Here is a 26537-nt window from a genome sequence, read left to right as displayed (position 1 = left end):
GTCATGGCTCTATGTCGTACTGTGCGCTTCCCATAGTCTGTTCTGGACTTGGGGATTGTGAAGAGACCACTGATGGCATGTCTTGTGTCGTATGCATGGGTGTCTGAGCTGTGTGCTTGTAGTTTAAACAAACAGCTCGGTAATTTCAGCTTGTCAACACTTCTTACAAAAACAATAAGTGATGAAGTCAATCTCGCTTCCACTTTGAGCCATGAGAAATTGACTTGCATATCATTAATGTTAGCTCTCCATGTACTTTTAAGGGACAGCCGTGCTGCCCTGTTATGAGCCAATTGTAATTTTCCTAAGTCCCTCTTTGTGACACCTGGCCAAACAACTGAACAGTTGTCCAGGTGCGACAGAACTAGGGCCTGTAGGACCTGCCTTGTTGACAGTGTTGTTAAGATGGCAGAGCAGAGCTTTATTATAGACAGACTCCCTCCATCTTAGCTACTGTTGTATCAATATGTTTTGACCATGACAGTTGACAATCCAGGATAATTCCAAGCAATTGAGTTACCTGAATTTGCAAAATTTCCACATTATTCATTACAAGATTTGGTTGAGGTTTAGGGTTTAGTGAATGATTTGTCCCAAATGCAGTGCATTTCATTTTTGAATTATTTAGGACTAACCTATTCCTTGCCACCCATTCTGAAGTATATAGTGTTGAGTCTTCCGCATACATAGACACGCCAGTGGCATGTTGGTTGTAAGATTGAAAAGCGTAAGGGGCCTAGACCGCTGCCCTGGGGAATTCCTGATTCTACCTGTATTATGTTGGAGAGGCTTCCATTAAAAAACACCCTCTGTGTTCTGTTAGACAGGTAACTCTTTATCCACAATAAAGCAGGAGGTGTAAAGCCATAACATATACGTTCCTCCTGAAGTCCACAATCAGCTCCTTTGTTTAGCTAACGAGAGGTTGTTTACGGCACCACACCATCAGAGTGCCTACCTCCTCCCTGTTGGAACTGTGTGAGGCCACGTAGTCGTCGGTATACCTAGAATGCTACCACATTTTTCAAGACGTCCACCATGGTTCCTTACCGAAGAAAGCAAAGGTAAATTAACTAATTGACTATCGCCCCGTAGCACTCACTTCTGTCATCATGAAGTTCTTTGAGAGACTTGTCAAGGATCATATCACCTCTATCTTACCTGACACCCTAGACCCACTTCAATTTGCTTACCGCCCCCAATAGATCCACAGAAGATGCAATCGCCATCGCACTGCACACTACCCTATCCCATCTGGATAAGAGGAAAACCTATGTAAGAATGCTGTTCATTGACTATAGCTCAGCATTCACCACCATAGTACCCTCCAAGCTCATCATTAAGCTCGGGGCCCTGGGTCTGAAACCCGCCCTGTACAACTTGGTCCTGGACTTCATGACGGGCCACCCCCAGATGGTGAAGGTAGGAAAAAACACCTCCACTTCGCTGATCCTCAACACTGGGGCCCCACAAGGATGCACGCTCAGCTCCCTCTTGTACTCCTTGTTCACCCATGACTGCGCGTTCACGCACGCCTAAAACTCAATCATCAAGTTTGCAGACGACACAACAGTAGTAGGCCTGATTACCAACAATGAAGAGACAGCCTACAGGGAGGAGGTGAGGGCCCTGAGAGTGTGGGGACAGGAAAATAACCTCTCACTCAACGTCAACAAAACAAAACAAAGGAGCTGATTGTGGACATCAGGAAACAGCAGAGGGAACACCCCACTATCCACATCAACGGGATACGCAGTGGAAAACGTGGAAAGCTTCAAGTTCCTCGGCGTATACATCACTGACAAACTGAAATGGTCCACCCACACAGACAGTGTGGTAAAGAAGGCGTAAAACCCTCACAAACCTTTGCAGATGCACAATTGAGAGCATCTTGATGGCATGTATCACCGCCTGGAACGGCATCTGCACCGCCCAAAACCGCAGGGCTCTCCGGAGGGTCTGCCCAACGCATCACTGGGGGAAAACTACCTGCCCTCCAGGACACCTACAGCACCCGATGTGACAGGAAGGCTAAAAAGATCATCAAGGACAACAACCACCCGAGAACACTGCCTGTTCACCCCGCTATCATCCAGAAGGTGAGGTCATAACAGGTGCATCAAAGCTGGGACAGAGTGACTGAAAAACAGCTTCTATCTCAAGGCCATCTGACTGTAAAAAAAAATGTTAAATAGCCATCCCTAGCACATTAGAGGCTGCTGCCCTATATACATATACTTGGAATCACTGGCCACTTTAATAATGGAACACTAGTCACTTTAATAATATTTACAGGTTTTGCAATACTCATCTCATACAGCTGAAGTCGGAAGTTTACATACACCTTAGCCAAATATATTTAAACTCAGTTTTTCACAACTCCTGACATTTAATCCCAGTAAAAATTCCCTGTTTTAGGTCAGTTAGGATCACCACTTTATTTTAAGAATGTGAAATGTCAGAATAATAGTAGAAAGAATAATATATTTCAGCTTTGATTTCTTTCATCACATTCCCAGTGGGTCAGAAGTTTACATACACTCAATTAGTATTCAGTAGCATTGCCTTTAAATTGTTTAACTTGGGTTAAACGTTTCAGGTAGCCTTCCACACACTTCATACAATAAGTTGGGTGAATTTTGGCCCATTCGTCCTGACAGAGCTGGTGTAACTGAGTCAGGTTTGTAGGACTCCTTGCTCGTACAAGCTTTTCCAGTTCTACCTACAAATGTTCTATAGGATTGAGGTCAGGGCTTTGTGTTGGCCACTCCAATACGTTGACTTTGTTGTCCTCAAGCCATTTTGCCACAACTTTGTAATTACGCTTAGGGTCATTGTCCATTTAGAAGACCCATTTGTGACCAAGCTTTAACTTCCTGACTGATGTCTTGAGATGTTGCGTCAATATATCCACATAACATTCCATCCTCATGAAGCCATCTATTAAGTGCCCCAGTCTCTTCTGCAGCAAAGCACCCCAACAACATGATGCTGCCACCCCCGTGCTTCACGGTTGGGATGGTGTTCTTCGGCTTGCAAGCATCCCCCTTTTTCCTCCAAACATAACGATGGTTATTATGGCCAAACTGATCTATTCTTGTTTCATCAGACCAGAAGACTTTTCTCCAAAAAGTACGCTCTTGTCCCCATATGCAGTGGCAAACCGTAGTCTGGCTATTTTATGGTGGTTTTGGAGCAGTGGCTTCTTCCTTGCCTGTTTCCTCCAGCATCTTCACAACGTCCTTTGCTGTTGCTCTGGGATTGAGTTGCACTTTTCGCACCAAAGTACGTACATCTCTAGGAGACAGAACGGGTCTCCTTCCTGAGCAGTATGACAGCTGCGTGATCCTATGGTGATGGTGTTTATACTTGCGTGCGTACTATTATTTGTACAGATGAACGTGGTACCTTCAAGCGTTTGGAAATTGCTCCCAAGGATGAACCAGACTTGTGGAGGTCTACAATTTTTTTCTGAGGTCTTGGCTGATTTATTTTGATTTGCCCATGATATAAAGCAAAGAGGCACTGAGTTTGAAGGTAGGCTTTGAAATATATCCACAGGTACACCTCCAATTGCCTCAAATTATGTCAGTTAGCCCAACAGAAGCTTCTAAAGGCATTTTCTCGAATTTTCCAAGCTGTTTAAAGGCACATTCATCTTTTTGTATGTACACTTCTAACCCACTGGAATTGTGATACAGTGAAATAGAAGTGAAATAATCTGTCTGTAAACAATTGTTGGAAATATTACTTGTGTCATGCACAAAGTAGATGTCCTAACTGACTTGCAAAAACTGTAGTTTGTTAAGAAGACATTTCTGTAGTGGTTGAAAAATGAGTTGTAATGACTCCAACCTAAGTGTATTTAAACTTCTGACTTCAACTGTGTATACTGCACAACACCACTTGGGTACACTGCAGCATCCACCGAGAGGCTCTTGCTGACAAAGGAATGCCTGACAGCTTGAAAGACGTTTTTGACACTACAGTGAAAATGGTTAACTTTGTTAAAGCAAGGCCCCTGAACTCTCATGTATTTTCTGCACTATGCAAAGATATGGGCAGTGACCATGTAACGCATTTACAACATACAGAAATGCACTAGTATTCAAGGGGCAAAGTATTGACATGTTTTTTTTAATTGAGAGACGAGCTTAAAGTTTACTTTACTGACCATAATTGTCACTTGTCTGACTGCTTGCATGATAACGAGTTTCTCACGCGACTGGCCTATCTGGGTGATGTTTTTCTCGCTTGAATGATCTGAAATTAGGATTACAGGGACTCTCCGCAACTATATTCAATGTGCAGGACAAAATTGAGGCTATGATTAAGAAGTTGGAGCTCTTCTCTGTCTGCATTAACTAGGACAACACACAGGTATTTCCATCATTGTGTAATTTTTTGTGTGCAAATAAACTCAAGTTTACGGACAATGTCAAATGTGATATAGCGAAGGACCTGAGTGAGTTGGGTGTGCAATTATGCAGGTACTTTCCCGAAACGGATGACACAAACAGCTGGATTCGTTATCCCTGTTATGCCCTGCCTCCAGTTCACGTACCGATATCTGAACAAGAGAGCCTCATCGAAATTGCAACAAGTGGTTCTGTGCATCCTTTCAAGCACACACTTCTCACCTTTGGTGAGTTATTCACAATTTTCGATGAACAAATAAAGTTTTGTATAAAGGATGGCTGAATAAATTGCAAAATTATTGATTATTATTATATTATTATTTGTGCCCTAATCCTATAAGAGCTCTTTGTCACTTCCCACGAGCCTGCTTGTGACAAAAACTCACACTCATTCTTATGTTTAATAAATGTATCGTATAGTGTTGTGTTTGGCAAGCTTACAACAATGGCAAAAAACAACATTTGAGAGTGTTGCTGGAGGGGGTATGCAGCTGGAGGTTGAATGTTTGAAGGGGTACGGGACTATAAAACGTTTTGGAACCACTGCTTGAGATCATCCAGAATTTCAGATCAACTGCAATTAAACATGTCTGGAAAAATTACCAGCAAGAGGGCTGGAGATTAAATATGTACAGTGGGGCAAAAAAGTATTTAGTCAGCCACCAATTGTGCAAGTTCTCCCACTTAAAAAGATGAGAGAGGCCTGCAATTTTCATCATAGGTACACTTCAACTATGACAGACAAAATGAGAAAAGAAATCCAGAAATTTTTTATGAATTTATTTGCAAATTATGGTGGAAAATAAGTATTTGGTCAATAACAAAAGTTTATCTCAATACTTTGTTATATACCCTTTGTTGGCAATGACAGAGTAATAACATTTTAAATGCTCTGTACATCAAGGTAGAGTGTAGTTATGTTCCCTGAAGGAAAGTTTATAGAGAACATTACCTGCCAAAACTATTGTAAAGTATCTAAAAACTGTTCTTCCATAAAATCAATCAAATGTTAAGCATATTTTTGGACAACAAGCTTTACTTGTTGCCAGAAAGATATTCAACGCGTGGTGTACTTTACTGAGTTTCTGTGGCCTGTGTTTTCTGTGTTTTCTTTGTTCTGCGATGGCGCTCTCTTAATCACAAATTTACACTCAAAGGATTACCAAATAATTCATATTTCTATACCTGTCCATGAGTCACTGAGAGGAACGTGTGTGTGTGTGTGTGTGTGTGTGTGTGTGTGTGTGTGTGTGTGTGTGTGTGTGTGTGTGTGTGTGTGTGTGTGTGTGTACACGCTCTGGGTAGACGAGTACATGAGATTATGTCTGTTGTTTCATTCAGAAAACGCCACATTTTATTTGATTTATTTAACCTTTATTTAAACAGGAAGGGCTCATTGAGATTTAAAATCTATTTTTCAAGAGCGTCCTGGCCAAGATAGGCAGCACCAAGTCATTACAGAAATTACAGACAAACAATATGAAAAACCACAAGTAATCTAGTAAAAACCAAATCATTCACAAGAGTATAACAAAATCAAAAACAGCAAATTAAAAACATTGACAGGTCAGGGAATCAGTCTCAAGATCATTCATCAGTGATTTAAAAATACCAATCGGGACAGGTTCTTCCAGTTTAAAAGTATTTTGTAAGGCGTTCCTAGACGATGGCGCAGAGTACATAAAAGCCCTTTTACCAAATTCAGTTCGGACATTTAGAACAGTTAGCAGGATAAAGTCCAGCGAACGAAGAGTGTACCCACCACATTTCTGAACAATAAAAATGCCCAAATAAAAAGGTAGTAAACCCAAAATGACCTTGTAAATAAAAGTGCACCTGTGCCTGAGCCTACGAGTGACAAGAGAAGGCCAGCCAACCCTGGTATACAAAGTGCAGTGGTGCGTAAGGGTTTTGCAGTTTAAAATAAATCTCAAAGTGCCATGGTAAAGGGTGTCAATTGATCTCAAACACTGAGCGGAAGCATTCATATATAAAACATCCCCATAATCTAGTAAAGGCATAAATGTATCTGATACTATCCTCCTTCTGGCTTAAAATAAAATCCCAATTTCAGCTTCAATTTTTTTGTAAGTTGTTGAATATGCAATTTAAAAGAGAGGCCGTCATCAATTAAAATTCCAAGATATTTATATGAGGTTACAACCTCAATCTCCTTGCCCTGACAGGTAGTAATAGGTGAAACGTTCAGAGGTCTATTTCTTGCTTTAGAAAACACCATTATTTTAGTTTTGTCAGTATTGAAGATAAGCTTCATTTGACATAAGGTATGTTAAGCAGTAGAAAAAGCAGTTTGCAAGTTCTGGAAAGTTTTTGTAAGAGACGAGGCACAACAGTAAATAACAGTATCATCAGCATAAAAATTAAGTTGTGCATTTTGGACATTTTTGTCTAAATCATTTATATAAATAGTGAATAAGAGAGGACCAAGTACAGAGCCTTGGAGCACACCATTAAAGACAGACAATTTAACAGACATAAGCCCATCAAATTGAGTGCACTGAGTTCTATGAGACAGATAGTTAGCAAACCATGCAACTGCATGCTCTGAAAGACCTACACTCGACAATCTCTGCATGATCAACTGTATCAAAAGCCTTAGAGAGATCAATAAAAAGTGAGACACAGTGCTGTTTTTTGTCAAGGGCTATCATTGATATCATTTAAAATCTTCAGTGATATCATTTAAAATCTTCATGGCTGGGCCTACCGGGTGGCGCAGTGGTTAAGGGCGCAGCGCCAGCTGTGCCATCAGAGTCCCTGGGTTCGCGCCTAGGCTCTGTCGTAACCGGCCGCGACCGGGAGGTCCGTGGGGCGACGCACAATTGGCCTAGCATCGCCCGGGTTAGGGAGGGCTTGGTTGGTAGGGCTGTCCTTGTCTCATCGCGCACCAGCGACTCCTGTGGCGGGCTGGGCGCAGTGTACGCTAACCAAGGTGGCCAGGTGCACGGTGTTTCCTCCGGCGCATTGGTGCGGCTGGCTTCCGGGTTGGATGTGCGCTGTGTTAAGAAGCAGTGCGGCTTGGTTGGGTTGTGTATCGGAGGACGCATGACTTTCAACCTTCCGAGCCCGTACGGGAGTTGTAGCGATGAGACAAGATAGTAGCTACTACAACAATTGGATACCACGAAATTGGGGAGAAAAAGGGGTAAAATTCTAAAAAATAAAAATAATAATAATAATAATTCTTCATGGCTGCTGTAATTGTGCTATGCTTCTTCCTGAAGCCCGATTGGAACATTGATAAAATAGAGTAGGTAAATAAAACCTCTTTTAGCTGTTCACTCACAAGGGTTTCAAGTATTTTCACCAGGGGCTGCTCAACAGCTTTGAGATTAGCCTATAATTATTTCAAATAGTTGAATCTCACTTTTTTTTGAAAGTGGTAAGATAAATGCTGATTTCCAGATTTTCTGAATTTCATTACATTCCAGGGTCAGATTGAACAGATATGTAAGTGGTTCAGCTATGAAATCAGCTGCCAGATTTAAAAAGCAGGGATCCAAAAGATCAGGACCTGCAGGCTTTCTCTGATCTAAGGATTTCAGGGCTTTATGTACCACCTGCACTGAGAATGGCAAAAAGCAAAAAGTTTGACCAGCTCTCACTGGTTCATCCACACAGGCTTGTACAGAGACAGAGGACACTGAATCAAACAGCCTACCAGATGATACAAAGTGCTCATTGAAACAATTCAGCATTGCAGTTTTGTCATATACAGCAACAGAGTCCTTCAAAACACATGACGGTAATTCATTAATAGCCTTCCAAAACTATTAAGGGACAGCGAGGGACAACGTGTATGTCTGAGTCTGAATGTGAGTATTTGCCATTGTGAGTAGATTGGGTGTTGAGGTCGATTGAGAGAACGGGTTGGGGATTGTTGAGCTGCCACTGACAGCCCGCCTGGCTGTCAGTGGCAGCTCAACAAGAGCAAAAAGGAGCAGCTTCGACAAGACACTCCGCGGATGAAGAAGGAATTCAGGTCAGCCAGAGACAGGGTTACTTTGGTTAACTTCAAGTAACGAAGTGCCGAGTTGAGAGAGACCCGTGAACGTTACACCAGCAAAAACAAAATAGTTTGCACTACACAACAAGGAAGTTACTCAACCATAAATAAATAGGTTATTAGTAGGAATGTGGTTTAGGAACTTGGTTTCCATCACATGGAAACTGGTGGACTGAACTGGTGGGGTCGAAAACGACAATATTAAGTTGATTTGCCGGACGCTGCAGATGGTGCATTGTATTTACTTATCCCTTGGATTGAACCTGAATTTGTGAATGTCTCATAGAGGGATTTGGATCCTATTTTGTATAGTTTAAAGCTGACCAGATCCCACTAGCTTATCTTCCTATGAATGAACACAATAATGTTTTGTTTTGGCAAGGTTAACCATCAGTCATTTTCCATTAAAACAACAGGACAAAAGGACACAACAGAAAAAAATTCTGCAAACATTTCAGGAGCACAGCCACATCTCCAATATCCTCAGTTTCACAGCACCACACAGAAGCTTTCGCAGCCAAAAATACTCTGCATCGTTTCATTATTTTCTCTCTCTGCTTTCCTGACGAAAATCCTGAAAAGCCATTAAATATTTTGACAAATCCGGTGTCAAATTGACAAGGATTTATTTCCTTTAATCTGCCATGCCAAGGCTATACCCGGCTTATTGCTGGTACAGTAGTAGGAGTGGCTACTGCCTGGCTCTGACTGGTTGTTCTATAGTGCCACTGACACTCAGGGCTCCAGTTCTCCTTGTCACTTTGAATCTATGTTTTTATGTTTCCTTTATGTAAGGGCTTGAGGAAGCAAGGGCTAGGAGGCCACTATTCTCTCTTAATAATACCACTGCTAATATAACGCTCACTCATCATGCCTCCGCAAGTACTCATGGCTATCATTTTATTTTCTGAAATTAGGATAAGTGCCTTGTCATCTTTTGGAGGTATTGTTTTGATTCAGAGTGAAAGAAGAGGGTACTGCTAATGGGGGTGAGGTGGTGGCATCCAAATAGAATAGTTCAAAGAATGTTTGAATATGAATATTTTAAAGGGATAGATAGATAGTTTGGCAAAATTACATATTTCGGTATTTCTTTCTTTACCTTGAAAGCAGTCTATGGACAAGAAGTGACTGCAATCCACACATTGTTTTGCTAAACACGCCACTACTATTAGCATTTTCAGGCCTTTAACCCTTTATACTCATGGGAATTGGCATGTATGGATATGGCTCAATTGAAATGTTTCTTACAAAATAAATATGAAAAGCATGTGCATAACCGTATTAGCAATTGAAAGGGAACAGTTTGGGGATTATTGGGAAATTATTAGACCAAAGGTCAGGACACAACAGTTCACCTAATAGTCTGGATACATTTCAGCAACATGATACAAATATTTCTAGAAAATCTGGGGTAAGTGCAACATAAAACAAAATAATTACAAGAGTTTGAGTAAAATAACTAATGGGTCCTCCAAGTGGCCACACACCTCTCCAACGTGGGCACAGTTCCTAAGTAATTTCAATGCACTTTTATGACTCAAAGAAGAGTCTTCAACTATAAGGTACTTTTATGAGCTCTCCTAGCAATGACACTTATAGTTGTTTTGTTTGGAACACAACCCTGCATCCCCACCATAACACAATTACTGTTGTTTACACAATCCCCCAAAAACGGTCCATTATAAATCGCAATCAGGCTCAGATAGGCATCATTTGACCGCTCGACTATTGCCAACATAATTAGCTAAGTATAATAAATAAATATGGTATTACAGTGTTAGGCTTTCACAATGCAATTCAGGGAAACAGATCATTATTTTGGTGCGCATGGAAAGGTGACATGAGTGCATTCAGGTGCGTGTTTCTACTGCAAATTTTCTTCACAATAGACAAACCGGGGATCATTCTATTCAGAATAACACATGGTAACTTTACATCAAACATAGTGATCATAAATGTTGACACTGTATATGACATGAGTGGAAATGTGAAGCGCACATTTGGACTCCTGGGTGTTCTCCTCAACGTCTCATCTTTCAAAATACATAGTCCTCTTAATAAGGGTGTTTCCCTCAATCAGACAACAAAAAATGTGCTAAAGTTGCCTAATTAGCAAGAGGGATAGGGGCAACTGCTTGTTGCGCGAGGTGCTCAAGTTCAGAACAGCTGTCAGTCAAAAAATCTGTTGATAAGCAAATGCTTGCTAAGGTTACGGTTAGTACGGAAGCCCAAAAGCCCAGGGCAAAGAAAATTATAAAAGTTGACTCTTGGAATTCTCATCCAAATTACTTAGTATCTTGTGTCTTGTTTGAACAACTTAGTCTTTTTCCCTATGTCGTTCAAATGACTTAATTGTTCTTTTGTCTACTTAGGCCTCATTTGTTATGCAGCGCCAGCTGTGTTTGTCAGACCGTTGCTGCAGCCATTCATTAACTGATTACATCCATTGAAATGATAAATTCTCCTTCCAGACTCACATTAAGCATCTCCAATCCAAAATGAAATCTAGAATTGGCTTCCCTATTTCGCAACAAAGCATCCTTCACTCATGCTGCAAAACATACCCTCGTAAAACTGACCCTCCTACCGATCCTCGACTTCAGCGATGTAATTTACAAAATAGCCTCCAACACTCTACTCAACAAATTGGATGCAGTCTATCACAGTGCCATCCATTTTGTCACCAAAGCCCCATGCACTACCCACCACTGTGACCTGTACGCTCTCGTTGGCTGGCCCTCGCTTCATACTCGTCGCCAAACCCACTAGCTCCAGGTCATCAACATGTCTTTGCTAGGTAAAGCCTGCCTTATCTCAGCTCACTGGTCACCATAGCAGCACCCACCCGTAGCACGCGCTCCAGCAGGTATATCTCACTGGTCACCAACAAAGCCAATTCCTAATTTGGTCGCCTTTCCTTCCAGTTCACTGCTGCCTATGACTGGAACAAACTGCAAAAATCACTGAAGCTGGAGACTCATATCTCCCTCACTAGCATTAAGCACCAGCTGTCAGAGCAACTCACAGATCACTGCACCTGTACATAGCCCATCTGTAAATAGCCCATCCAACTACCTCCTCCCCTTACTGAATTTATTTATTTACCTTGCTCCTTTGCACCCCAGTATCTCTACTTGCACATTCATCTTCTGCACATTAATTACTCCAGTGTTTAATTGGTATATTGTAATTACATCCCAACCATGGCCTATTTATTGCCTTACCTCCCTTATCTTACCTCATTTGCACACACTGTATATAGACTTTTTCTACTGTATTATTGACTGTATGTTTATTTATTCCATGTGTACAGTGCCTTGCGAAAGTATTCGGCCTCCTTGAACTTTGCGATCTTTTGCCACATTTCAGGCTTCAACCATAAAGATATAAAACTGTATTTTTTTTGTGAAGAATCAACAACAAGTGGGACACAATCATGAAGTGGAACGACATTTATTGGATATTTCAAACTTTTTTAACAAATCAAAAACTGAAAAATTGGGCGTGCAAAATTATTCAGCCCCTTTACTTTCAGTGCAGCAAATTCTCTCCAGAAGTTCAGTGAGGATCTCTGAATGATCCAATGTTGACCTAAATGACTAATGATGATAAATACAATCCACCTGTGTGTAATCAAGTCTCCATATAAATGCACCTGCACTGTGATAGTCTCAGAGGTCCGTCAAAAGCGCAGAGAGCATCATGAAGAACAAGGAACACACCAGGCAGGTCCAAGATACTGTTGTGAAGAAGTTTAAAGCCGGATTTGGATACAAAAAGATTTCCCAAGCTTTAAACATCCCAAGGAGCACTGTGCAAGCGATAATATTGAAATGGAAGGAGTATCAGAACACTGCAAATCTACCAAGACCTGGCCGTCCCTCTAAACTTTCAGCTCATACAAGGAGAAGACTGATCAGAGATGCAGCCAAGAGGCCCATGATCACTCTGGATGAACTGCAGAGATCTACAGCTGAGGTTGGAGACTCTGTCCATAGGACAACAATCAGTCGTATATTGCACAAATCTGGCCTTTATGGAAGAGTGGCAAGAAGAAAGCCATTTCTTAAAGATATCCATAAAAAGTGTTGTTTAAAGTTTGCCACAAGCCACCTGGGAGACACACCAAACATGTGGAAGAAGGTGCTCTGGTCAGATGAAACCAAAATTGAACTTTTTGGCAACAATGCAAAACGTTATGTTTGGCGTAAAAGCAACACAGCTGAACACACCATCCCCACTGTCAAACATGGTGGTGGCAGCATCATGGTTTGGGCCTGCTTTTCTTCAGCAGGGACAGGGAGATGGTTAAAATTGATGGGAAGATGGATGGAGCCAAATACAGGACCATTCTGGAAGAAAACCTGATGTAGTCTGCAAAAGACCTGAGACTGGGATGGAGATTTGTCTTCCAACAAGACAATGATCCAAAACATAAAGCAAAATCTACAATGGAATGGTTCAAAAATAAACATATCCAGGTGTTAGAATGGCCAAGTCAAAGTCCAGACCTGAATCCAATCGAGAATCTGTGGAAAGAACTGAATACTGCTGTTCACAAATGCACTCCATCCAACCTCACTGAGCTCGAGCTGTTTTGCAAGGAGGAATGGGAAAAAAATGTCAGTCTCTCGATGTGCAAAACTGATAGAGACATACCCCAAGCGACACACAGCTGTAATCGCAGCAAAAGGTGGCGCTACAAAGTATTAACTTAAGGGGGCTGAATAATTTTGCACGCCCAATTTTTCAGTTTTTGATTTGTTAAAAAAGTTTGAAATATCCAATAAATGTCGTTCCACTTCATGATTGTGTCCCACTTGTTGTTGATTCTTCACAAAAAAATACAGTTTTATATCTTTATGTTTGAAGCCTGAAATGTGGCAAAAGGTCGCAAAGTTCAAGGGTGCCGAATACTTTCGCAAGGCACTGTAACTGTGTTGTTGTATGTGTCGAACTGCTGTGCTTTATGGCCAGGTCGCAGTTGTAAATGAGAACTTGTTCTCAACTAGCCTAACTGGTTAAATAAAGGTGAAATAAATAAAAATCATTACTCATTAACAGTTCTTTGATAGGGCTACTTTGAATGCCCGAACATGTAAGTGGGCCAACAAGATCTCATGGTTTTACGAATTTGACTTCAGATTCTTTGGTCAGCGAGGTGACCAAGAACCCGATGGTCACTCTGAAAGAGCTCCAGTTCCTCTGTGGAGATGGGAGAACCTTCCATCTCTACAGCACTCCATCAATCAGGCCTTTATGGTAGAGTGTCCGGACAAAAGCCACTCAAAAGTAAAAGGCACATGACAGCCTGCTTGGAGTTTTCCAAAAGGCACCTAAAGGAGAAACAAGATTCTCTGGTCTGATGAAACCAAGATTGAACTCTTTGGCCTGAATGCAAAGCATCATGTCAGGAGGAAACCTGGCACCATCCCTACGGTGAAGCATGGTGGTGACTGCATCATGCTGTGGGGATTTTCTCAGCGGCAGGGGCTGAAAGACTAGTCAGGATCGAGGGAAAAATGAACAGCGCAAAGTACAGAGAGCTTCTTGATGTAAACCTGCTCCAGAGTGCTCAGGACCTCAGACTGGTGTGAAGGTTCACCTTCCAACAGGACAACAACCCTAAGCACACAGCCAAGACAATGCATGAGTGGCTTCGGGACAAGTCTCTGAATGTCCTTGAGTGGCCCAGTCAGAGCCCAGATTTGAATCCAATCGAATATCTCTGGAGAGACCTGAACATGGCTGGGCAGCGACGCTCCCCATCCAACCTGACAGATCTTGAGAGTATCTGCTGAGAAGAATGGGACAAACTCCCCAAATACAGGTGTGCCAAAGTTGTAGAGTAATACCCAAGAAGAGTCGAGGTTGCATTCTCTGCCAAATGAGCTTCGCAACAAAGTAGTGAGTAAAGTGTCATTTCACTTTTTATTTTAAAACAGTTTATGCTTTGTTATTTAAGGGTATTTTGTATAGATTGATTTTTGTATTGTTTTTTTATTTCACCACTTGGTGAAGGTAGGTAACAACACCTCCGCCACACTGATCCTCAACCCCACAGAGAGCATGCTCAGCCCCCTCCTGTTCTCCCTGTTCACCAATGACTGTATGGCCATGAACGTCTCAATCATCAAGTTGGCTGACAACACAACAGTGGTAGGCCTGATGACCAACCATGACGAGACAGCCTACAGGGAGGAGGTGAGACCCCTGGGGGAGTGGTAATAGAAAAATAACCTCTCCCTCAATGTCAACAAAACAAAGTTGCTGGTTGTGGACTACATCGACAGTGTCTCGCTCTGACCTTAGAGATCCTTTTATTTCTCTATTTGGTTAGGTCAGGGTGTGATTAGGGTGGGCATTCTAGTTTTCATTTCTATGTTGGCCTGGTATGGTTCCCAATCAGAGGGAGCTGTCTATCGTTGTCTCTGATTGGGAATCATATTTAGGCAGCCTTTCCCCACCTGTTGTTTGTGGGATCTTGTTTTTGTGTAGTGCATGTGAGCACTCCATTACTTCACGTTTCGTTTGTTTCTGTATTGTTTTGGTGAGTTTCAATAATTAAACATGCGGAACTCTACGCACGCTGCGCCTTGGTCCATTTATTCAACCAACGATTGTGACAGACAGGGCCGCAATGGAGAGGGTTAAAAGCTTCAAGTTCCTCGGCGTGCACATCAATGACAACATGAATTGGTCCCTTCACACAGACAGCATGGTGAAGAAGGCATAACAGCACTTCCTCAACCTCAGGAGGCTGAAGAAGGTTGGCTTGGCCCCTAATACACTCAAACTTCTACAGATGCAACATTGAATTATCCTGTAAGGCTGTATCACTGCCTGGTATGGACATTGTCCCATCTGCAACTGCAAGGCTTTCCAGAGGGTGGTGCGGTCAGCCCAAACCATCACAGGGGGCACACGGTCTACCCTCCTAGACATCAACAGCACCCGGTGTCACAGGAAGGCCAAAAATATCCTCACGGACCTCAGCCACCAGAACCACGGCCTGTTCACACCGTTACCATCTGTAAGGCGGAGACAGTACAGTTGCATCAAAGCTGGGAATGAGAAACTGAGAAACAAAATCAAATCAAACCTAATTTTATTTGTAACATGTGCCGAATAACCTTACAGCGAAATGCTTACTTATAAGCCCTTAACCAACAATGCAGTTCAAGAAAGAGTTAATAAAATATTTACTAAATAAACTAAAGTAAATTGTTTTAAATAAAAAGTAACTCAATAAAAATATCAATAACGAGGCTATATACAGGGAGTACCGGTATCGAGTCAATGTGCGGGGGTACAGGTTAGTCGAGGTAATTTGTACATGTAGGTAGGGGTAAAGTGACTATGCATAGATAATAAACAGCGAGTAGCAGCTGTGTAAAAACAAAAGGGGAGGGGGGGTAAATGTAAATAGTCCAGTTGGCCATTTTATTAATTGTTCAGCAGTCTTATGGCTTGGGGGTAGATTAAGGATCCTTTTGGACCTGGACTTGAGCCATGATCAGCCTTTGCAAGCAATTCATGGCTACCGACGTGAGTAATACAGGGCGATAGTCATTTAGGCAGATTACATTCACTTTCTTGGGCACACGGACTAGGCTGTTCTCCTTGAAACATGTAGGTATTATAGACTCTGTCAGGGAGAGCTTGAAAATGTCAGTTGGTCCACGCATGCTCTGAGTACATGTCCTGGTAAACCGTCTGGCCCCGCGGCCTTGTGAATGTTAACCTGTTGAAAAGTCTTGCTCACATCGGCTACCGAGAGCGTGATCACACAGTCGTCCAGAACAGCTGGTGCTCTTATGCATGCTTCACGGTTGCTTGCCTCGAAGCAAGCATAAAAGGCATTTAGCTCGTCTGGTAGGCTCGCGTCACTGGGCAGCTCGTGGCTGGGTTTCCCTTTGAAGTCCATAATAGTTTGCTAACCCTGCCACATCCAGCGAGAGTCAGAGCCTGCATAGTAGGACTCAATCTTGGTGCTGTATTGATGCTTTGCCAGTTTAATGGTTCGTCTGATGGCATAGCTTGATTTCTTAGAAGATTCAAATTAGTGTCCAGCTCTTTGAAAGCGGCAGTTCTAGCCTTTAGCTCAGTGCAGATGTTGCCTGTAATCCATGGCTTCTGGTTGGGATATGTACTTGATGAAGCCAGAGTAGGTATACTCCTCAATGCCATTGGATGAATCCCGGAACATATTCCAGTCTGTGCTAGCAAAACAGCGTCCACGTCATCGTACCACTTCCGTATTGAGCGAGTCACTGGTACTTCCTGCTTTAGTTTTTGCTTGTAAGCAGGAATCAGGAGGTTAGAAATATGGTCAGATTTACCAAATGGAGGGAGAGCTTTGTATGCGTCGCTGTGTGTGGAGTGTTCTTGAGTTTTTTTTCCTCTGGTTGCACATATGATATGCTTGTAGAAATGAAGTAAAACGGATTTAAGTTTACCTGCATTAAATTCCACTAGGAGCGCCACCTCTGGATGAGCATTTCCTTTTTTGCATATGGCCTTATACAGCTCATTGAGTGCGGTCTTAGTGCCAGCATCGGTTTGTGGTGGTAAATAGACGGCTCCGAAAAATATAGATGAAAACTCTCTTGGAAGATAGTGTGGTCTACAACTTATCATGAAGTGCTCTACCTCAGGCGAGCAATACCTAGACACCCCGACCCCTCGTCTTACCAGACGTAGCTGTTCTGTCCTGCCGATGCAAGGAAAACCCAGCCAACTGTATATTATCTGTGTCGCCGTTCAGCCACGACTCGGTGTAACATAAGATATTACTGTAACGGTTTTCTTGATGAGAAGGAGAGTCGGACCAAAATGCGGCGTGTCTATTGCAATCCATGTTTAATGAAGTAACACACTAAACACAAACACTACCAAAACAATAAACTTAACGAAAACCGAAACAGCCTATACTTGTGTAACCTAACACAGAACAATGACATCAGGACACTAAGGACAATCACCCACGACAAACTCAAAGAATATGGCTGCCTAAATATGGTTCCCAATCAGAGACAACGATAAACACCTGCCTCTGATTGAGAACCACTTCAGACAGCCATAGACTTAGCTAGAACACCCCACTAGCTACAATCCCCATACATACACACCACATACAAAAACCCATGCCACACCCTGGCCTGACCAAATAAATAAAGATAAACACAAAATACTTTGACCAGGGTGTGATAATTACAGTTTTTAATGTCCCGTTAGTAGGAGAGTCTCGAACAGAGATCATCCCGTTTTTGTCAAGTGATTACACGTTGTCCAATAGAAAGGATGGTCGTTTTTTAAAGTGTCATATTCTTCCTGAGGGTGTATATGAACAGATTTGAACAATATTCCATGTTGTTAAAATGCAGTCGGTCCCACTTTAAATGCAATAATGTTTCATACACAAGTTATTTTCAAAGAGATGTCTAACAGCAAGCGCGCTACAATACATAACACTGTTCCACTCACCAGATGATGATCATTTGAAACTTAAGTTCTTGTTGAAAGTTATGCTTAAAAGGGAGAAGGTAACAAATTAGCAATAACATCCCCTTTGATAACACCAGCTGCAGCCGCTGCAAACTAGCTGACCGAAAAAGTTAACTAACTAGACCATAGAAAAACTACTGCTCGCTATTGCACATTGACCTGTCGGCCTTCAAGAAGGTAGAAGTTAACATACTTTTTGTAAAAACAGGCCAACCCATTAGGTCAAAATGTGATTAGTTGATTCCACTGTCACTCCAAATTTTTGCCCAAATACGGTTGAATGGTGGATGCCTTTACCTAGCGTCTGATGGCCTAGCCAATGGCTGACTTGGCTAGATTTATCTCTCCAGAGACAAAAGAAAAATCCTGATTGGATCTTTATTTCTCTTCAGAGTTAACCCTTTCTAACAAAAATTGAAGAGATGAAATCAGAACATGATTGAAAATAATAATGTCATTATTGTTATTATTATATTATTATGATAATTATTTTATAAATCCTTTGCCCTTTTCTGAAGGTGTCACGACTTCCGCCAAAGTCTACTCCTCTCCTTGTTCAGGTGGCGTTCAGCGATCGAAGTCACCGGCTTTCTAGCCATCGACGCTCATGACGTCATGTCCGAGGCTGGGTATGTTACAGTTTACAGCTTCCCTCTGATTATCTTATTAACGCCTCGTTCCATGTGTCTCTCCTCAGGCCGGTGATGGCTGGTCCGCTCCAGGAATCTGAGGTGCGGGAGGTCCCTCCACCACCTTTGGACTTCGAGGGGGCCCTGGTGTACATCGTTCATTCCATCCTGGATTTGAGGCATCGGGTGGGGAACCTTCAGTACCTGATGGAGTGGGAGGGGTACGGGCCGGAGGAGAGGTGCTGGGTTCCGGTTGCAGATGTTTTGGATCCTGAACTGCTGTGGGAGTTTCACAGTTGCCGGCCGGATCGCCCTGCGCTTCATCCTCCGTGTCGTCCTCGAGGCCGGTGTTGGCGCACCGCTGGAGCCACGCGTCAAAGGGGGGTACTGTCACGAATTCCGCCGAAGTCGGCTCCTCTCCTTGTTCGGGCGGCGTTCGGCGATCAACATCACCAGCTTTCTAGCCATCGCCACTCCATTTTTCATATATCCATTTGTCTTGTCTTGTGTCCATACACTATTTTGAATGTCTAAAGAATCCATATTTTCTGAAATATGAACACAGAAATACTGGACATTTTGAACTCTTATTATGTTGGTGATTTCAACACCATTATCTCAGAAACCCTAGACCCTCTCCAATTTGCTTACCGCCCCAACAAATCCACAGATGATGCAATCTCTATGGCACTCAACACTGCCTTTTCCCACCTGGACAAAAGGAACACCTACACTACCTGTCAAAAGCTTGAGAACACTGTCACGCCCTGGGCTTAGTTATCTTTGTTTTCTTTCTTATTTTGGTTAGGTCAGGGTGTGACATGGGGGATTTATGTGTTTTGTCGTGTCTAGGGGTTTGTATGTTTATGGGGCTGTTTATGGTTGTCGATGTAATTGGTTCCCAATTAGAGGCAGCTGTCTACCTTTGTCTCTGATTGGGAACCATATTTAGGTAGCCATATTCTTTGCGTATTTTGTGGGTGATTGTTTCCTGTGTCAGTGTTTGTGCCACACGGGACTGTTTCGTTGCCAGTTCACTTTATTATTTTGTATCTGTGTTCATGTTTAGTTTTTCTTATTAAAAACGATGGACACCTACCACGCTGCGTATTGGTCAGATCCTTGTTTCACCTCTTCAGAGGAAGAGGAGGAAATCTGCCGTGACAAACACCTACTCATTCAAGGGTTTTTTCTTTATTTGTACTATTTTCTAGATTGTAGAATAATAGTGAAGACATCAAAACTATGAAATAAAACATTTGGAATCATATAGTAACCAAAAAAATGTTAAACACATCTAAATATATTTGAGATTTGAGATTCTTCAAATAGCCATCCTTTTCCTTGATGACAGCTTTGCACACTCTTGGCAAAAATAAAGAAAAACCCCTGAATGAGTAGGTGTTCTATAACTTTTGACCGGTAGTGTATGTGAGAATGCTATTCATTGACTACAGCTCAGCATTCAACAACATACTGCCCTCAAAGCTCATCACTAAGCTAAGGACCCTGGGACTGAAGACCTCCCTCTGCAACTGGATCCGGGACTTCCTGCCGGGCTGCCCCCAGTTGGTAAGGGTAGGCAACAACACATCCGCCACGCAGATCCTCAACACGGGGGCTCCTCAGGGGTGCGTGCTCAGTCCCCTCATGTACTCCCTGTTCACACATGACTGCAAGGCCAGGCACGGTGTCCACATCACCAACAAACTATCATGGTCCAAAAACACCAAGACAGTCGTGAAGAGGGCACGACTTTTCCCCCTCAGGAAACTGAAAAGATTTGGCATGGGTCCTCAGATCCCCAAAAAGTTCTACATTTGCACCATCGAGAGCATTCTGACCGGTTGCATCACTGCCTGGTATGGCAACTGCTTGGCCTCTGACCGCAAGGCACTACAGAGGGTATTGTGTACGGCCCAGTACATCACTGGGGCCAAGCTTCCTGCCATCCAGAACCTCTATACCAGGCGCTGTCAGAGGAAGGCCCTAAAAATTGTCAAAGACTCCAGACACCCTAGTCATAGACTGTTCTCTCTGCTACCACATGGCAAGTGGTACCGGAGCGCCAAGTCTGGGTCCAGAAGTCTTCCTAACAGCTTCTACTCCCAAGCCATAAGACTCCTGAACAGCTGATCAAAGGGCTACCCAGACCCCTCTTTTACACTTCTGCTACTCTCTATTTATTATCTATGCATAGTCACTGTAACTCTACATACATGTACATATTACCTCGACTAACTGGTGCACCCACACATTGACTCTGTACAGGTCCCCCCTGTATATAGCCTCACTATTGTTATTTTACTGCTGCTGTTTTATTATTTGTTACTTTTATTTTCTATTTTTTACTTAAACTTCTTAAAGCATTGTTGGTTAAGGGCTTGTAAAGTAAGCATTTCACTGAAAGGTATAGTAGACCTGTTGACAAATACTATTTGATTTGACAAAATTACAATCACGGTCTTGAATTGAACTCACATTTTACTGATCTCGGTCTTGACTCGGTCTCGTTTTGAGAAATGGTCAGTGTTTTCGGGTTATGCAGTATGTTTCTCAAGAGATGTAGCTGTGTGTCTGCCAGAGATGTGACTTCACTGTTATGCACTATCATGGGGTTATGACTTGGTGTAATTGCGTTTCTACAGTATCGTGTGTGTGTGTGTGTGTGTGTGTGTGTGTGTGTGTGTGTGTGTGTGTGTGTGTGTGTTTGTGTGTGTGTGTGTGTGTGTGTGTGTGTGTGTGTGTGTAGAGTATACAATATACTGTAAGAGTAGGTGTGTGGATGATAGGCCAGTTGAACAGTGCAAACTCTGGTGTTGCCATCAATAATTAATGGTGAATTGAAAAGCCAAACACTGTGTCACTGCCAGCCAGTGGGCTCACAATTACAGCATGCGGTTTCAGCTTCTTGGATCGGGTTTGCATGCAATTAGTCCTCTACATGTGATAGGGTTATCACCACCTTGGGTCACCAGGCACAACTGCCCCAAGTCACCCAATACAGAGCCGAGCCAGAGGTGGGGACCAGAGATGAGGCTGGGGATGAGGGTGATGGTATGGAGGAAGGTGCATTGTAGTTACTTAATATAAAAGGTGATAGTGGGAAATGTGGTTAAGGGATTTAGGTGAGTGTACTTCCTCCATCATGTAGGCTACATTTCTCTTTTGGCAGTAGAAACAACTTTCAAACCTAAATATTATGTTGAGATGAATTTTTAACATGTAGAATTTTATCTGGTGAGACTTTTAAAGACCACACTTTGGTTAGGCTCAACATTTGCACCTGATACTTCTGAATACCCATTATTCCAACGCCTCTTGCAAAGATTATGATTGCAACCTGTTAAAGATAATAGTTATTCTACGGTTGTGATGGATTGCTTTGTAAGACATATTCCATACCAGAAGTCCAGTCAAAAAAGAAGCAGGGTCCTAACAAGCTTAAACACCATATTTGCAATGGTATCTCACTATAAAACAGATAAAAGTTAATCTTAATAATTTCAAAACCTACTGCAAACTCTCATAGCAGGGCCGGCCCTAGACATAAGCGATCGCTTGGGGCCCCGTGGCTGCTAGAGTGCTCCCAACAAAAACACACACACATATATATATATATACATTTTAAAAATAAATAAAAAAATGTGTCTCAACTTTAGAGTTGTTTAGAGTTGAGTAGTTGAATACACAAGATGCAATTTATAAATTTGGTTGTGCATCAGCAGTTTTTCTCTTATTATGTCAGTCACTGACAGTCACTCAATTAGCTCATCTCCGCCAGCTATAATGGTCGAGTTGGTGACCAGGCATGCAGGGAACATGCCAAAGTGCCCTGACCTCCAGGGGCCTCACATTGATTTTGTTAGTCACACTAACTCAGATATCATATTAGTATTGCATAAGTCATGGCAAAATGTGTAGAACTGCAGGAAATGCGTTTGAAAAATGCAAAAATGTTTCTCCACCCTATGGCATAATGTGGAGAATTGCTTAATGAGTACAATTGCATGAAATTAGTTATAAAATTGCTAAATCTTCGCTTCACCTCACTGGAAATTCTGTAAAATTGTAACAAACTTGCTTTAAAAATGCAACATTTTCTCTACACCCCATGGCAAAATGTGCAGAATTGCAGGAAATAAAGTCTAAAACAAAAAACCAAAAAAATATCTGCTGCAAAAGAGGAGGGCCACTAAAATGTTTTGCCCACCGAGAATTTTCTTTGCTTAGGGTCCACAAAAGGCTATGGCCAGCCCTGTTCCATACCAATGCAACTATTTAGAAATATTCTGTAAACTAATTTTAAATGTGTCTGTTTGCTTTAGTAAAGCCTATGCTAATTATAATAATAACCCGATAGACTGAACCAAATGGGATTGTTTGTCAAATAAAAAAAAGCATGAAACGTGATGGACTAAATGTAATCTTCAGCAAGGTCATAAAGGCTAGTTTGAATAAATCCTTTCTCGAACTTGCAAGGCCATGGCACATAGCCTACGCATTATCTAGGCTATTTTGGTGTTTACTTTGATTAATGCAACACGTTCAAATGCGAAACGTCACTGGTATAACAAATCTTACCTATGGTCGTGATCACCGTGATTGCAAAGTAAAAAGATCCAGCGAATTTCCACTGTACCCCGGCTTTGTGAGGCTTCAGCTGCAACACCACCCTCTCCAGCTCATCGAAGTTGAATTGAGAGAGATTGTAGGTGTTCATAAGCTCTTGTTTTCGGTCGTACACTTTCTTTTTCTGGGTCTTCTCCTTCTTAGATTCCAAGGCATCGAAGACAGCCGCACCGACTAACAGGTAGGTGAACGTGCAAATGATGAGCGACAGGGTCCTCACGTTTTGTCTCTTCATGGTCAGGGTGAGTAGACGGGCTCCAGAAGTTTGAACGCGGATCTTGAGGATGGGGAGCTCGGCTGGTTCATGGCTAGGCTGTCTCTATAGACAGTGACAGTGGCGCTATGAAAGCTCTCTGATTACCTTATTTGCCGAAGCGCCCATTTACTCGCGGAGCTGTTCGTTTCAGCACCACCCACTCCTATTGCGAACCCCCCTCACACTGCGTGCCGTCTGCGTGTGCGTGCTCAGGGTCTGTGAGTTTGTCTGCAGAGAGCGGGAGGTAGGCAACTGTAGACGGCAAGTTTTTGGTTATATCACCATTTCACAAAATTGTGCTGTTTTTTGACATTGCATTAAAGGAAAAAACATCCCATTGCCCACCTCAACTTTATTTCAACACGGAAAGGTGATATTTGGCTGAGACGTGATTAATGAGCGGGGCGCTGGTATCCTTGTGGTTAGAGCATTGGACTAGTAACCTAAAGGTTGGCAGAGCTGACAAGGAAAATATCTGTCGATCTGCCCCTGAAAAAGGCAGTTCGTAGGCGTCATTAAAAATAAGATGTTGTTCTTAACTGACTTGCCTAGTTATCAAATAAAGGTAAAATGTCAAACTTTATTAACCCACTAAAGAAAACATCCAGAAGTGTGATTAATTCCCAATGTGTTATCACTATGGTTTCAACCATTTAACAACACAACACAGAATGTGTTATCACTGCAATTTCAACAATTTAAAAGCACAACAAAGTTCAAATGAAAATACAATGTCAGATATTTTGTATATCACTGTGGTTCATCTATAATAGCACAACCAAATAACCCAGATTGCAGTTGAGATTACATTAAAAGTACATTGTGCAAGTGATCAATGCTGATAAAAACTCTGCACAGTTTTTAACAGCAATTGTGAAGATTGCCACAGACCTGTGACCTTTGCATGCTATCTTGAACATGATTACATAAGAAGACACTTACAGTTACAGTAGGCTAACCTCAAAATGTGTCCATGGATGTGTTAACCATTGGGTTGAATAACAACTGTTACATTCGTTTGTAAGAAAACCTTAACTTTAGGCTAATTACAAAAATATTAATTAATTGTGTTTGGTTGACAACGCAACGAAATATAAATTCTATATTTATTTAATTTTTGTATATTTTTTAGGGGGTAGATCAGCTTTAATATTGCAGATACAGTGCCTTGCGAAAGTATTCGGCCCCCTTGAACTTTGCGACCTTTTGCCACATTTCAGGCTTCAAACATAAAGATATAAAACTGTATTTTTTGTGAAGAATCAACAACAAGTGGGACACAATCATGAAGTGGAACGACATTTATTGGATATTTCAAACTTTTTTAACAAATCAAAAACTGAAAAATTGGGCGTGCAAAATTATTCAGCCCCCTTAAGTTAATACTTTGTAGCGCCAACTTTTGCTGCGATTACAGCTGTAAGTCGCTTGGGGTATGTCTCTATCAGTTTTGCACATCGAGAGGCTGAAATTTTTTCCCATTCCTCCTGCTGCAAAACAGCTCGAGCTCAGTGAGGTTGGATGGAGAGCATTTGTGAACAGCAGTTTTCAGTTCTTTCCACAGATTCTCGATTGGATTCAGGTCTGGACTTTGACTTGGCCATTCTAACACCTGGATATGTTTATTTTTGAACCATTCCATTGTAGATTTTGCTTTATGTTTTGGATCATTGTCTTGTTGGAAGACAAATCTCCGTCCCAGTCTCAGGTCTTTTGCAGACTCCATCAGGTTTTCTTCCAGAATGGTCCTGTATTTGGCTCCATCCATCTTCCCATCAATTTTAACCATCTTCCCTGTCCCTGCTGAAGAAAAGCAGGCCCAAACCATGATGCTGCCACCATGTTTGACAGTGGGGATGGTGTGTTCAGGGTGATGAGCTGTGTTGCTTTTACGCCAAACATAACTTTTTGCATTGTTGCCAAAAAGTTCAATTTTGGTTTCATCTGACCAGAGCACCTTCTTCCACATGTTTGGTGTGTCTCCCAGGTGGCTTGTGGCAAACTTTAAACAACACTTTTTATGGATATCTTTAAGAAATGGCTTTCTTCTTGCCACTCTTCCATAAAGGCCAGATTTGTGCAATATACGACTGATTGTTGTCCTATGGACAGAGTCTCCCACCTCAGCTGTAGATCTCTGCAGTTCATCCAGAGTGATCATGGGCCTCTTGGCTGCATCTCTGATCAGTCTTCTCCTTGTATGAGCTGAAAGTTTAGAGGGACGGCCAGGTCTTGGTAGATTTGAAGTGGTCTGATACTCCTTCCATTTCAATATTATCGCTTGCACAGTGCTCCTTGGGATGTTTAAAGCTTGGGAAATCTTTTTGTATCCAAATCCGGCTTTAAACTTCTTCACAACAGTATCTCGGACCTGCCTGGTGTGTTCCTTGTTCTTCATGATGCTCTCTGCGCTTTTAACGGACCTCTGAGACTATCACAGTGCAGGTGCATTTATACGGAGACTTGATTACACACAGGTGGATTGTATTTATCATCATTAGTCATTTAGGTCAACATTGGATCATTCAGAGATCCTCACTGAACTTCTGGAGAGAGTTTGCTGCACTGAAAGTAAAGGGGCTGAATAATTTTGCACGCCCAATTTTTCAGTTTTTGATTTGTTAAAAAAGTTTGAAATATCCAATAAATGTCGTTCCACTTCATGATTGTGTCCCACTTGTTGTTGATTCTTCACAAAGAAATACAGTTTTATATCTTTATGTTTGAAGCCTGAAATGTGGCAAAAGGTCGCAAAGTTCAAGGGGGCCGAATACTTTCGCAAGGCACTGTAGATTGTAGCTTCAATCAATGTAATTTTCTGCATCACTTCCAATCCCCCATATATTATTTTGCTAATATATACATACACACATATACATAGAAATACATACATACATATAAATACATATACACTACCGTTCAAAAGTTTGGGGTCACGTAGAAATGTCCTTGCTTTTGAAAGAAAAGCACATTTTCTTTCCAATAAAATAACATCAAATTGATCAGAAATACAGTGTAGACATTGTTAATGTTGTAAATGACAATTGTAGCTGGAAACGGCTGAC

The 26537-nt window shown here is 42.0% G+C and overlaps 1 protein-coding gene across 1 annotated transcript in view; it reads right to left on the bottom strand.

Annotated features, from left to right (window-relative positions):
• Nucleotides 1-23658, bottom strand: part of LOC110522033 (potassium channel subfamily K member 3) — a 52156-nt gene extending 28498 nt beyond the window's left edge. The window contains exon 1 of the mRNA XM_021600096.3: nucleotides 23169-23658. Coding sequence (XP_021455771.1) covers nucleotides 23169-23451 — 283 coding nt within the window. The 5' untranslated portion in view covers nucleotides 23452-23658. The remainder of the gene's footprint in view (nucleotides 1-23168) is intronic.
• Nucleotides 23659-26537: the final 2879 nt, after the last annotated feature.

The sequence above is a fragment of the Oncorhynchus mykiss genome, chromosome 4 (genome assembly GCF_057628025.1).
Source record: "Oncorhynchus mykiss isolate SJ-2025 chromosome 4, ASM5762802v1, whole genome shotgun sequence".
NCBI lineage: Eukaryota > Metazoa > Chordata > Actinopteri > Salmoniformes > Salmonidae > Oncorhynchus > Oncorhynchus mykiss.
This window is presented reverse-complemented; position numbering and strand designations above follow the sequence as displayed.